Source organism: Anolis sagrei, chromosome 1, assembly GCF_037176765.1.
Source record: "Anolis sagrei isolate rAnoSag1 chromosome 1, rAnoSag1.mat, whole genome shotgun sequence".
Taxonomy (NCBI): Eukaryota; Metazoa; Chordata; class Lepidosauria; order Squamata; family Dactyloidae; genus Anolis; species Anolis sagrei.
This window is the reverse complement of record NC_090021.1, coordinates 130,861,745-130,876,253: the sequence shown is the minus strand read 5'-3', so window position 1 is coordinate 130,876,253 and position 14,509 is coordinate 130,861,745. Positions and strand designations below refer to the sequence as shown.

The 14,509-nt window shown below is 38.0% G+C and overlaps 1 protein-coding gene across 4 annotated transcripts in view; it reads left to right on the top strand.

Annotated features, from left to right (window-relative positions):
- Positions 1 to 14,509, top strand: part of ROCK2 (Rho associated coiled-coil containing protein kinase 2) — a 102,899-nt gene that overhangs the window by 35,485 nt on the left and 52,905 nt on the right. For all 4 annotated transcript variants that reach the window (XM_067468619.1, XM_067468616.1, XM_060787553.2 and 1 more), the window contains exons 3-5: positions 834 to 934; positions 7,115 to 7,252; positions 9,290 to 9,550. In XM_067468619.1, the coding sequence (XP_067324720.1) occupies positions 834 to 934; positions 7,115 to 7,252; positions 9,290 to 9,550 (500 nt within the window). The remainder of the gene's footprint in view (positions 1 to 833; positions 935 to 7,114; positions 7,253 to 9,289; positions 9,551 to 14,509) is intronic.

Sequence of the window (14,509 nt, the reverse complement as noted above, 5' to 3'; positions counted from 1 at the left end):
TGATATTCCAAAGAAGCTCCATGTAGGTTTTATTTTTGTTTTGCTAGTTTGCTTCACTGGGGAATGTTCAGACTTGATATTTTGTTCCCTTTTGTGGGTGTGTTTTGATTCATGGTCAGTTTGCTTTTTTCTGTTGGCCAACATATTTCTGTACTCTGATGTGCATTGGTATTTAGTGGTTGTTCTTCCCTGTCCCAATGCCAGATGAATTAGGACTTTCTTCCCCTCTCTTTGTATCCCTCTCTGGCAACAAAATCTGTCCTTGTGTTTTCTATTCTTGTGGAACAGATGTTTAGAGCAGTGGTTCTCAACCTGTGGGTCCCCAGATGTTTTGTCTTTCAACTCCCAGACATCCCAACAGCTGGTAAACTGGCTGGGATTTCTGAGAGTTATAGGCCAAAACACCTGGGAACCCACAGGCTGAGAACCACTTGTTCAGTATTTGAGGCGCTTGCGTGTGTGTTGCCAATTTTACTGGAAGAAGTGTGATTCTCCTGAAATACACCACTGAATCCTAACCATTGTAAACTGTAACATTAAAATAAGGAATTAAGCTTGCATAGAATTGTAGCCCTGGTTTTCTAATTAAAATAGTTTTGTTACGCTGTCAAATTTAACTGAATTGTAGTATGCAAATAATACAGAGGGAAAAAAATATGTAGTACAAGTGGTCATTGTAGACTGTTCTTGATTGTGCTTTTTGTAAGAAGAGATTAAAAAGTTATATCTTTGTAAAATGTTAACTTATTTGAAAGCCTAGACAACAAAACATTGTTAGTGTTTGTACTCCACTGCTCTTGTAAATTATAATGACCTTCTCTACAACTGTTCAGATGAGAAAGAGGTCGGAAAGATCCGTGGTCTCCAGATGAAAGCAGAAGATTATGAAGTTGTTAAAGTGATCGGAAGAGGTGCATTTGGTGAAGTACAGTTGGTAAGGATTTATGAGACGCTGCTAAATTTTTGCATACTCTGAAAATTTAACTTCTCTTAAATGTCTCTGATTTAATTGAAGTTCTTTCTTTTTTGTCATTAGGGCTCACACAAATGTGATAACTGAGCAATGTATCATTCAGAGCCTTCTAGAGCTGTCACATTTTAGCAGTAGCCCAGCCTTTTCCTTTTCTCCTAAACCCTGACTTCCTTTTCGGACAAGGGCTTGTCGCTGTTATTTGTCAGCTGTCCTTTGGCATTTCCAATGCGATCTAATTTCTGTAGGAAGGGCATTCCACAGCCGGGGGGGGGGGGGGCACCACTGAGAAGGCCCTGTCTCTCGTCCCCGCCAACTGTACTTGTCATGCAGGCAGGACCGAGAGTAGGGCCTCCCCAGATGATCTTAATGTCCTAGCTGGTTCATAGGAGGAGATCCGTTCGGACAGGTAAGTTGGGCCAGAACCGTTTAGGGCTTTATAGGCTAAAGCCAGCACTTTGAATTGTGCCCGGTAGCAAACTGGCAGCTAGTGGAGCTGGCGCAACAGAGGAGTTGTGTGCTCCCTGAGTGCCGCTCCTGTTAATAACCTGGCTGCCGAGCATTGGACCATTTGAAGCTTCCGGACAGTCTTCAAAGGCAACCCCACGTAGAGAGTGTTGCAGTAGTCTATACGGGATGTATGCCACCTTTTCCTAATTTGGCTCAGAGATAAAATTTGCGATTTGAATTGTGCATAGAAATGGACCAGTGGTCAGCACAGCTGTTGAACAAGGGGAGTTATATTGTCCCCATAACTGATCCTGATTGACATTCTGGCCATAGCATTCTGGACCCACTATGCTTTCCAAACAATTTCCAAAACTGTCCACATGGAATGCATCTTTCAGGAAGGCACAAAGGCCTTTTCCTGTTACTAAGCTGCCAGGAAAGGACTTCCTGTCTCACCGCAGTGTATTTCAAAATGTGTTGCAGCAGACATTTGTCTGGCTTATTAATTTGCAGACAAACAGCAAATTGACATTGGTAGCATCAGCCGATTTCTTGAGTGGGGTCCCTCTGACTGACATCTATAAAGCTGCTGCCCAGTCATAGACTTTGACGCTTATCTCTCACTTTTACCAGTCATGAGATCTCAAGCAGAGCACACATTGGGAGGATTGTGCTCTTTTCCTGTGTGGCATGACACACCCTCCTCCTATGGATAGTAATTTGCTAATCTCCCATTTGTGTGATTTACGGAAACCACAAAGAAGGAGGAAGGTTGCCTGTCTGTCACTGTAGTTCGTCATGTGGTCGTTTGTAAACTCCTCTCATCATGTATTTCCTGTCCTTATAACCTTGGCTACTGCTTTAGATCTTTGTCTACTGCTTAGATTCAGGGAACTATGAGTTTAGGTGGAGAACTTCTAGTGTGCTTGGAGTGAGTGGGGTTTCTTCCAAAATGCTTAAATAAGAGTTCTAGCCTGTAAGTTCACTAATTACCATTTAAAGACTTAGTTGCAGATAAGCAACTTGTCAATTTTCTCTTTTTAAATACAGATTTTTAATAATCTTTGTCCAGCTGCTGTTGCCATGTAACAGAATATATTTTTGCATGCAAGTTTTGGCTTCCTAAAATTATCACTTTTCCTCGAGGTCAGAAAGCTAGGACATTAGGATGCTAAGGCATTAGGATGTTAGTAGCCAGAAGTGTGGGATTAGTTGCCCCCAGTTCAAAATATTATTCTAGCCTGAACTCATCAGATAAAAATGTTTACGTTTTATGTTCTCTTTGTTCTGATATTCTTACTGTTACAATCTGCATTTGTTTTTATTTTTTATTGTGTGTATGTGTGTTGGATACTTTTGCTTCATTTTGGGAAATTCTTAAATCGTTAATAATAACCAATGGCTCGATTTTTTTTAAATGAGGCTGCTTTTGGGGGCTTTTGAGAGCATCAGTTGCCTCTTTGACATTCCTCAAGAGCATTCCTTTTCCTTATGTCTCCAGAACAACACCCTGTTTCTAACCAGCAGTCTTCAGTAGGTATTATACATTGGATTCCAGGACTGAAGAACACAAGGACTTTACATAGGGAACTCCGAGGTTGCTGTTTGCATGACACTTCTCCTCTGATAAAACATCTTCCCTCTGCATGAGTCACAGAGACCATAAGAAGCACATATTGCAAAAAAATAAAAATAAAATGCCTGTGGTCCTATGAGTTGTCTTCTGTGAATTCATTCAGTCCACTATTGACCCTGCTGGTATGTCCTGTATTTCCTTTATTCTGGGGCTTCTGCTTCATCCTTGAAGACTGAACAGGAAACAAGGTTAAATGTGCATCCTAGAAGCAGTAAAATGGTCATTCAGTACTATAAAGTTCTAAAATGGTAGAGTGCATAGTACATACAGGTGTTGTGTGTATGTGTGAGTTCACAGATGACTTTTCAAATAACAGTTACAAATAAGCAACCCATTTTTATCTGATGAGTTCAGGCTAGAATAATATTTTGAACTGGGGGCAACTAATCCCACACTCCTGGCTACTAACATCCTAATGCCTTAGCAAAATTTTAGAGCCTACCAAACTGCCACCATGAGATTGTATTAATGTTGATTTTTCAATATACCAAATCAAGCAACCATCTCATCAAGGTTCAGGGAATATTTAGTGAAGCACATATTTTTAAACTATTAGGGACTCTTGGTTTTCCCCAAGAGTTTCACTTTTGCATATTTGATTATTCACAGATTTGATTAATATGGTTTCTGTAGGAATCTCTAAATATTATAATGTGACTATGGTCAACTTCCTCCAAAATATCTGTGGTGAACCTCTGGCAGAAGTTGGCCATGGAATTGCGCTGGAGGACCGAGTGTTGGAGATAGCAATCTTCTCAAGCCTCCTCTATTTAATGGTTTGTCTGTTTATAATGTGTCATTTTATTTCCTGAAGTGTATGTCTTCTTTGGTTTGCAGTTTCCTTAGCTCTATATAATTAAGGCCATGGGAGGGGCTGTAGATCACATGACTGTTTAAAATGCATTTTTAAACATGATGACAGTTGAGGAATGACAGTTAAGGCATGAGTCTGTTAGCATACAGGCCAGTTTTAGAAGTTAGAAGACAGTTAAGCCTTGAGTCAGCTTGATTGCACTGTACTATTTGAGTACAGTGTTAGAAGTTAGAAAAGGCTTGAGTTCCTTTGAAAGTAGACTCTTATGAAAGAGAACTGTAGAGAGCAATATAGTTTTGAAGAGACTGTATATGAACCTTGAGGTCTCGGTACTTTTGCCTGCCTGATTCTGAACATTTTCCCCCTAATTTTAGGATTCGAATACTGTGTATGCGAACAGACAGGAACAAATCTTAGGTCTTATGATGCAGGATATTTCTTTTGAGATGGGTGCTCTGTGTGTTGGGGACACTCTCAGTAAATGAGATATAATGTGACAGCACGCCAGACCAAGAGCTAATTTTTAATAGTTCTTACATCACTTTTTACTGGAGGAAACATGACAGGAGGGTATGCCTGGACCAATTTTGGAGCATAGCATCAGGTCTGTTGCAAATTTTTCCTCTTGCTCATGTGCCTATATCAAAAGGCGGCAATAAGTCATCAGTGCTGTACAGCCTTCATTCAGAGGTCTTTAAATAAGTTCCACACCAATTAAGTCAGCATCATAACCAAACCATTGACGAGTAACCAATGAAATGCCTTGTTTCTTCTTTTTTTAAAGTGCCATAATGATCCATAAAAATTACAGTATCGTCAGCTTGTAAAACCTGTCAGTTGCTATAGTTACAATATAGAAAGGGAGGCTGTAACATTTTAAAATAAATATAATGCCTGCAGTAGATAGCTGGGAAGCTGTTGCTTGATTCTGCAGCATAGGCAACTTGGTAATGTCCAAATGGCTCATGATGAGGTATTATGGGAGGTATACCTCAGAAGATCAGAAAGGCATAAATGCAAGGGTTGTCCAGAAAGTAAGGTTAAAACGCATGTAACTTTCGCGGGGAATTTTCGTGGGAGAAATTGGTATCACTGTTGTGTAGCGGGAAGCCAGCGGAAGTGAATAAGCATCCTCATTCCATTTCCCTCCAAGTGTGAACACGCTGTATAAGGGATATCCGGAAAGTAAGGTTACAATATTTAAAAAAAAAATACAAAGAAATAATATCTTTTAATAAAACTTACATGGATTATAGCATATTGCTGATGAGCTTCCCTCCATGACCGTAATGTAGCAGATTCTTGATCTTAAGTTTGCTTTTGGATCCAGTCCCTGATAAAATTAATGTCTGCTACTTATTTTTATATACTGGCTCTATTTTGTAAAAAGATAGATGACTGCTCCATTTCTCATGTTTTATCCTTTTGCAACATTGAGGACGCGGTGCTCTAAATCTGTCTTCATTGTCACAGATGGCACTGGAATGCAAGAAGATTTGCAAGCTATTTTAAAGTTAGTGTAATAACTTTCACATATCAGTGCTGTTTTATCTTTTAAAGCACTTCAAGAACTTAGGACTCATTACAAAGTTCATCTTTTTGATGAACTATTAACAGAAAGAAATAACAGAAAGACTTGTGCCAGGAGGTTAGATTCAGATATAAGTATGGTGTAACTGAAGATGTGGACTTCTCTGCCGTCTCTTCTTCAGTGAAAGCATCAAGGAAGGCTGCTGGATTGAACTAAGAACTAAAATTCCTTTCTAAAATAAGTGTTGTGCCTTTGCTTAAAAGAAGTATTCAAATTAGATTTTTGCACATCTTGGCTCACTCTACAGTTTTAGTGCTGTCATGGTTCTCGGTTCAACAAAGTAGCTTTCCTTTATACTTTCACTGGAGAGAGAAGAGAGGACACCTGCACATTTGTAAACCTGAATGCAACCCAATGACATGAGTTTGAGGAAACCTTTTCAATTTGTTAGGAGACACAAGTTTAGAAGAAAAAGGCTAATTAGGTTGTGAAATCTTGGTACATTCTACAGTTTTTGTGCTATCATTGGTTACTTGAGTCACCTTCGGGCTGAGAAAGGCGGTATATAAAATGGTAAATAAATAAATAAATACTTGTGTTTTCCAATCGTTTGCAATTAGTGACTCCTGCCTTGTTATTAATGTGTGTATGTGTGTGTGAGAGAGTGTATTTATGTGTGTTTTGATCCTTTATGGGCTTTGAATTACTTCCAGTATTGTTTGAGAATGCATTTTTAGAAATTAATAAATAATTTATGGGTAAAAATTAATGATGTGAGAGGCAATTGATGTTTGGATAAATGATAAGGCAGTGCTTCTTAAAGAATCAGATGTGGAAGGGTCTGGCAATTTTTTCCCCTCTAAAGTGCCTGGGGTAGATACCATACTTCTGCCTATTGGGTATAATCCTTTCTTTTTTTCCTGGAAACTTGCAGAGGACCACCAGTTTGAGTATCACTGAGATAAGGCCTAGATTTCTAACTGTGGTTTGGATTTTCTTGCCAATCAGTGAAAACCATTGTTGAAACATTTCCTTTGTTAGAACATGATTTTTCGCTTGAATTTGAGTTTCTAAGCCTATTTCTCAAAAATACAGAAAAGCTTTGACAGCTGAGTAGCTGTCTGAGGCCCCATCTACACCCACTGTTTAATGCAGTTTCAATCTTATAGTGAAAAAAGAGGTTTTGCTGTGCAGATGATTACATAGGAAATCCTGGAATCAGTTTGAGTCCCACATGGTGATGATACAAACAACAGAGCACTAAAACACATTAAGTACTTATTTCACGTGCTTTTGAGGGAGTTGTCTGGCTTTGGCGGTTTGAATTTAGCATCATATTGAATTAAATGGTCATTGTGAATGGTGCCTTAATACAGCATACAAGAACTCTCTCTTCCAGTAGGCCTGTCCAAATCTTTTGAATTATGAATTCATTGCTTTTAATATGCATGCTTTTAAAATGGATGTTAATGCTCTTTTAACTGATTATATATTCCTCATTACTGTTCATGTTTTAAACTACATTATGTGTCTTTATTTGTTTATTGGCAGTACTTATGTGGTGACATCTATTATTGATGAAAGTAGAGTTAGACTTCTGTGTTATTCTTGACTGAGTTTCAAAGATAAAAAATACCCAAGACTTAATTAAATCCTTTTATAAAGATATTGATTAAGGGGGAAAAACTTATCAAATTGTTTCTTTCTTGGCAGGTTCGTCATAAAGTAACACAGAAAGCTTACGCTATGAAACTTCTTAGTAAATTTGAAATGCTCAAAAGATCAGACTCAGCCTTTTTCTGGGAGGAGAGAGATATTATGGCCTTCGCCAACAGTCCATGGGTAGTTCAGGTAAGGACAGTGTACCTGTATAACATTCATCAGATGTGAATTTTAAATTGACTATTGAAAATATCAAGCAATAGTGTTTATCTAATTTTATTATTTTGTCTCTGAGGGGGGCTTCACCTTAAGATGAAGTTGCAATGTATATGTTTCTTTCAGATGTAGTCACCTGACTTTAAACATGCATGACTTCCGACACCACTCAGTCTGGACTTAATATCTCAGTAAAACCTATCCGGTATCTTTATATTAATAAATTCCCCCATAGCTACTTTAAAGTGTATGTTTGCCTTCCTTTATAAATATTCAAATGCAAGTGTTTAATTTTTGAGGATGACTTTCATTATAACATTGTAGCAGGGTGCTGTTCTTCATTAGAAACATGTATAAAAAGTTGTACTGTTACCTAGTGACTTGTTTATCATTGTTTAAACTGGAAAAATAGGCACTGATAATGACACAGTTTAAAAAAAAGAGGGTTGTAGTTTCACAGTTCCATTCCTGTTTTGCTGTTATTTATTTATTTACTTTATTCATATCCTGCCTTTCTCCCCATGGCGGGGACTCGAGGCAGCTAATAAACACACAATGTGGTCACATTTTAAAACGAAGTGAGTACAAAAATTAAACAGTACTGTGTGGATTTATAGTTAAAATTTAATAAATGCAATTAAAATTCCATTTAAAATCAACCCCCCCCCCCCCCCCGCAGAATCCTATCCACAACCACTCTAATTTCGGGGTATGTGAGTAGTGTTATATTAAACAGAATCCTTGCATGATAGTCCTGCTATTGTAGTACCCCAGAATATTTAGTATATACTTCCACATCTCAAGAAGTGTTCAGAAAAATAAATACTTTTCAAAAGGAATAGATCCAGCAGCAGACTGTTGTACAGAAATATCATAGTTTCTTTTGAAAACAAAGCCACATTCCTTCAGTTTCCATTTGTTTGTATATAATAAGTCTGGCAACAATTCAGTGCATGCAGTTTGTAAATATTTTCTTTTAGAGCTTCAGAGAGCAGAGGTCACTCTGGAGCCTAGTCCATCTAGAAACTACCTCATATTAGTAGTAGCCCATTCAACCAGGAAAATATTTTATATTGTTATTATTATATTATTGGAGGCTATTGGAAAATAAACTCAAAGGAGATGGTTGGCAAAATTTCCCCTCCTCCTATGTACATTTGCTGTTGAGTCTGCCACATAAAGCCAGTGCCCAGAAGGAATAGGGCATCAGAAATTCTGTATCAGCTACAAATATAGCATTAGCCATAGACTACGATGTTTCTGGAATAGGAAAATTTTCAAGATTAAGCTTTTTTGGCAAATATCCTCGGGTATTTTTAGAGGGAAAATATCTGGGAATTTTCTCTTTAGATTTCATTAAATATATTCCAGGCAGGCTGTGGGCTCTGCAGCAGAGACAGTTTTCCAAGCTGTCTTTGTCTAGATCCACAGGCAGGAAGTGACTTGCTCTGCATAGAAAAGTCTCTGGTGGTGGCATTGAAGGTTTTCTATTATTGATACCAGTACTTAAAAAAAAGATTGTTTACTTATTTTTACTTTTAAAAAATGATGTTTGTTTTTAGTTGGGATTCCCACATCAGGACAAATTGTTATCGTATAATCCTTTTGAGAATATTCTGAAAATATCATTTGTTCTTGGAGAATATTGTCTCAAGAGTATTCTCATTTTACCTACTTGTGAATGGTGATAGTTTCATCCCAGCGGGGCTGCTTCAGTCAGAGAAAGTTTTCCTCATTTCTTGACTGTTCTTCCTGCCAAAATGTTTAGTGGCATTTAAGAAGTTTATTTCTTTGGCCGAATGTTGGTAAATTGAGCTTTTTGAAACTTATAGAGATTTTCAATAATTATTTTACCATACCAAAAGTATTCTTAAAGGGCATGAGGGAAAAGAGTGCCTAAATTCTGCAATAATTTAATATGCGTGTATGTGAAAGGGAGGGGGGAGTGGTAATGAACATTAATCTGTTTTTTAAAATGTCTTTTACAACTTTCCATCCTTTTGGGTGCAGCTTTTTAGTGCCTTTCAAGATGACCGATACCTATACATGGTAATGGAATACATGCCAGGTGGAGATCTCGTCAACCTCATGAGCAATTATGATGTGCCTGAGAAGTGGGCCAAATTTTACACTGCTGAAGTTGTCCTTGCCCTTGATGCAATTCATTCCATGGGCATGATACACCGAGATGTGAAACCTGACAACATGCTTTTGGATAAATATGGACATCTGAAGCTTGCAGATTTTGGTACCTGTATGAAAATGGATGAAGTAAGTATTTGACTCACTGGATGTGCTTGTGTCTGTGTTCTGGTAATAATATAAATGATCTTAGTTTGATAATGAGTATGTAGTGTAGTCTTCAAGAGAACTATGAAAGTTTCCGGTTCAGTCCTCCTTAAATTTCCCCCCAGCTAAATTGCCTTCTTTTAGTTTAATTTGAAAAATGCAGGTTGGACATATTTCAGGCACTAAAGCAATATGTAAATTTATTAAATATTATCAACAGAGCAAAGTGAAGTCTTCAGGGTTTTTTTTTTAAAAAAAACTGTTTAACAGTCTATGTTGTTTCATCTGAAATACAGCAATGAAATTTGGTTTGCATACTTGGGGTGGCATATTTTGAAAATTGGTTTACCCTGTAGCCCCTTTCAGAAGAAGCTGATAAAATGCAAAATGCATTGTAGTAGAACACTGTTCTTGAAGATTGAGAAAAAGTAAAAGTTTGATATATTCATTTACAACACACCCTGCACTTTTGGGTTGAATAATGGACACCAAATCCAAGTCAACATTTTAATAGATTGGGGAACATTATTCTAAAGCATACTGTAAACTACTGACTCACTGACTGCAAATATTATCAGTATTTTTATTGTGGGGAAAGGTATTGCAAATATTTTGGTTTATCAGTTTTTGTTAGTTTTCAGAAATTCTGTTAAACATTCAGTTGATGGGAATCCAGATGTTCATTGTGGCAATGCTTCCTATGTACATTTCTGATACTAACTTTTTGGCCCAGTGCCAAGTTTATAAGGTGTAAGAAACATTTCCACCAATTCTACTACCAACACTAAGTGAAGGGAGATTTACAAACCCTATTATATATATCCTTTGTATCATGTTCCCTATTTACTAGCATTTGTTTACATCTTGGAACAAACAGAATGCTTTCGCTTAACTGATCATTTGCTTTGTAACTGAACCATCAATTACATTCAGATAGCTTCATGAGTTATAAACTGACACTATGTGCAACTTTTATTTTCCTGTTCGTAGCTGTTATAAAATTGCACATTGTGAATTTTTATGTATGACTTCTTCAGAAGGAAGAGTTTCCTTCTTTCTGCCCCTTCCAGCTCTCCCTCTGTTCTCCCCCCCCCCCCAATTTGCCTGTCCTCACTGAGTATACATTTGTTTCTTTTTTTATTGTCTTTCCTTTCCTCACTTACTTACTTTACCAGTGTTTGTCATTACATGTCAGTGGAATATGCTGCCTAGTGGTAGGATAGTGACTATCTGGAGGCCAGGAGTGTTTTGATTATGTCTTCCTGCATGGCAGAATGGGGTTGAACTGAATGGCCCTTTGGGTCTCTTCCAAATCTATGGATATGACTCTAAGTAAGGCATGGGAGTGTGTGTACCTTTTAAGTTGCCTATCAACCTATGGCAATCCCATAAATTCCATAGGGGTGTTTAGAGTAGTTCCACACAGCCATATAACCCAGAATATCAAGGCAGGAAATCCCACAATATCTGCTTTGAACTGGAATATATGGCAGTGTGGACTCAGACAATGCAGTTAACCCACCAAACTACAACTCCTAGGATCCCACAGCATTGAGCCATGACAGGTAAAGCAGCATCAAACTGCATTCATTCTCGAGTGTAGATGCGCCGTTGGACTTCCTGACATCCTACACTGCAGAGTTCCACTAATTAGCGAGAAAGAAATGTTCATTAAATTGAATAATAGTGTTTAACTGATGAGATAAATTGAATCCTGCTATTGCTGCTAGTGATGAAAAGAAAGAAAAAAATGTTAGTTAGCTTTTGATTTGTGGAAATAGAAAATACGTGATTTTTCATGCTACATGGTTCACTAGCTGTTCTTGAATTTCACACAGCTTTTACTTGGAAATCAGTCTTTTTATAGTGGGACCTAAGTTCCAAGTAGGTGAAGGAGAACTCTGTATTGTGTCAATATTTGCTTCCCGATGAAAACAATAACTTGCGCAATTTTGCTTACAGGCACACTTGCAGCATCCCCTAGTGGTGTTCAAATAATGTGTCTTTAAAAGAAATCTGTCAACCCACCACAGCTGTATTTGAAGTAAAAGTTTGATTAAGGTTTATCCTCCAGCTTATTTTAGTGCTGTGTCATCAAGACTATTATTAATAGTGCTACTTTGAAATGAAACTCAGTTTTCTTTTGTGGCTATAATCATTTCAAAATATTCCATTCTGTGTTTTACTGAAGCCAGTCAAGTATAATTGGAATATTAGAATACTTCATGACTAACACAGATACCAATTTATTAAAAATGTGGTTTATAATCAGGGAGTTGTATTTGAGCTGCTGCTCCTTCAAATAGGCAAATTTTGTATTCAGTTTCCTTTTCCTAGGTACACATGTATATCTAAAATCATCCTTTTAGTGTTGATACTACTTTAATGATTCCTAGCAGTCACCACTGTCTTCATTGATGCCAGGACTTTCCCTTGATTTTATAAGGAGTGAGGACCTGGCAGACTCAATAATGATGATGATGATGATGATGATGATGACGACCACAATAATACAGAGAATGAACACGTCAAGCTATTCTGGGACTTCCGATTCAGACAGACAGAGTTTTGGAGCACAACACTCCTGACCTCACGATCGTGTTAAAAAGTATGGATTGTCGATGTTGCAATCCCAGGTGACAGCAGGATTGAAGAGAAACAACTGGAAAAGCTGACATGATATGAGGATTTAAAGATTGAACTGCAAAGACTCTGGCACAAGCCAGTCAAGGTGGTCCCAGTGGTGATCAGCACACTGGGTGCAGTGCCTAAAGACCTTGGGCTGCACTTAACCACAATCGGAGCTGACAAAATTACCATCTGCCAGCTGCAGAAGGCCACCTTACTGGGGTCTGCACACATTATTCGCCAATACATCACACAGTCCAAGACACTGGGGAAGTGTCCGACGTGTGATCCAGTACAACAGCCAGCAGAGTGTCTGCTGTGGACTAATCTTGTTGTGTTTCAAATAATAATAATACCAGCAGCAAAGAATTGGTGGGATCATAAACCTGCAAAGGTTGTGGGAAATGAACATGCAAAAATACTGTGGGACTTTCGAAACCAGACTGACAAAGTTTTTGAACACAATACACCAGACATCACGATTGTGGAAAAGAAAAAAGTTTGGATTGTTGATGTCGCCATACCGGGTGACAGTTGCATTGAGGAAAAACAACAGGAAAAACTCAGCCGCTATCAAGACCTCAAAATCAAACTGCAAAGGTTCTGGCATAAACCAGTACGGGTGGTCCCAGTGGTCATTGGTGCACTGGGTGCCGTGCCAAAAGATCTCAGCCGGCATTTGGAAACAATAAACATCGACAAAATCATGATCTGTCAACTGCAAAAGGCCACCTTGCTTGGATCTGCGCGCATCATTTGAAAATACATCACACAGTCCTAGACGCTTGGGAAGTGTTCAACTTGTGATTTTGTGATACGAAATCCAGCATAGCGATCTCGTTTGCTGTGACATACTGTGCTTTTGTGTCAGTAGTAGTAGTAGTAGTAGTAGTAATAATAATAATAATAATAATAATAATAATAATAATACCTGCCGGTAGTAAAGAACTGGTGGGATCATAAACCTGCAGAGGTAGTGAAAAATGAACACGCAAAACTACTGTGGGACTGTCGAATCCAAACTGACAAAATTTTGCAACTTAATACACAAGACATCACGATCGTGGAAAAGGAAAAAAAAAATAAGATAATTGATGTTGCCATACCAGATGACAGTCGAATTGATGAAAAACAACAGGAAATCTCAGTCGTTATCAAGTCCTCAAGATTGAACTGCAAAGGCTCTGTCATAAACCAGTACAGGTGGTCCCAATAGTAATTGGCACACTGAGTGCCATGCCAAAAGATTTCAGCCGGCATTTGGAAACAATAAACGTGGACAAAATCACTATCTCTCAACTGCAAAAAGCCACCTTACTTGGATCTGCGTGCAACATTTGAAAATACATCACACAGTCCTAAACGCTTGGGAAGTGTTTGATATTGTGATACGAAATCCAGCATATATATCTCATTTGCTGTGTCATACTTGGTGTCAGTAAAATAATAATAATAATAATTATTATTATTATTATTATTATTATTATTATTATTTCCTCACAGCTCGAGGCAGGGCACAACACAGTTAAAAGACATCACCATAACATAAATACAATAAGATGCATATATTTAAACCAGTGGTTCCCAGCCTGTGGGGAACTCAAATATGGTCTGCAGCCTCACCACAACTACACCATTGCAACGAGAGCAACTGGTCTCGCAAAACCCTCTTATAAGTACTGAGGCTTATTAAATATGGTTTTCTTTAGGTGTGCAGATAGCAACTACAGGGTGGCAGGGAAGTTTTCTGAATCAACTTTCCAAACAACCAAACCAAATCTAAAATTGACCAAAAATTGATTTGTGATCCTTTTGGTATTAATGTTGGAGAGTGGTCCCTGGTCAAAGTGGTCCCTGGTCAAAAAAAAAAAAAAAAAAAGGATTGGGAACCACTGATTTAAACATTACTATAAAATACATATATTAACACACATGGTACAAAGATTAAAATACATTAGAATATAATATACATTTAAAATGCATGGTTTAAAATTTACTGGGTAGGCCTGCCATAAGAGATGGGCCTTTAGTGCATTTTGCTGTTGGAGCTCTTCTGGCAGCTCATTCCACAGTTGCGGGGCAGCCAATGAAGAGGTCCTCTGCGTGAACTTGCCAGTCAGGCTTTGGCTGGTTGAAATTGGCATCCTTCAGAGGAACTAAGTCTTTGAGGTAGATAAAATGGGAAGAGGCAATCCTATAGGTAACCTGGACCCAAACCATGTAGGGATTTAAAGGTTATAACCAATACTTTGTACTTCTCATGGAAACTAATTGGCATCCAATGGAGTGACTTTAGCACAATTGTAATATGTT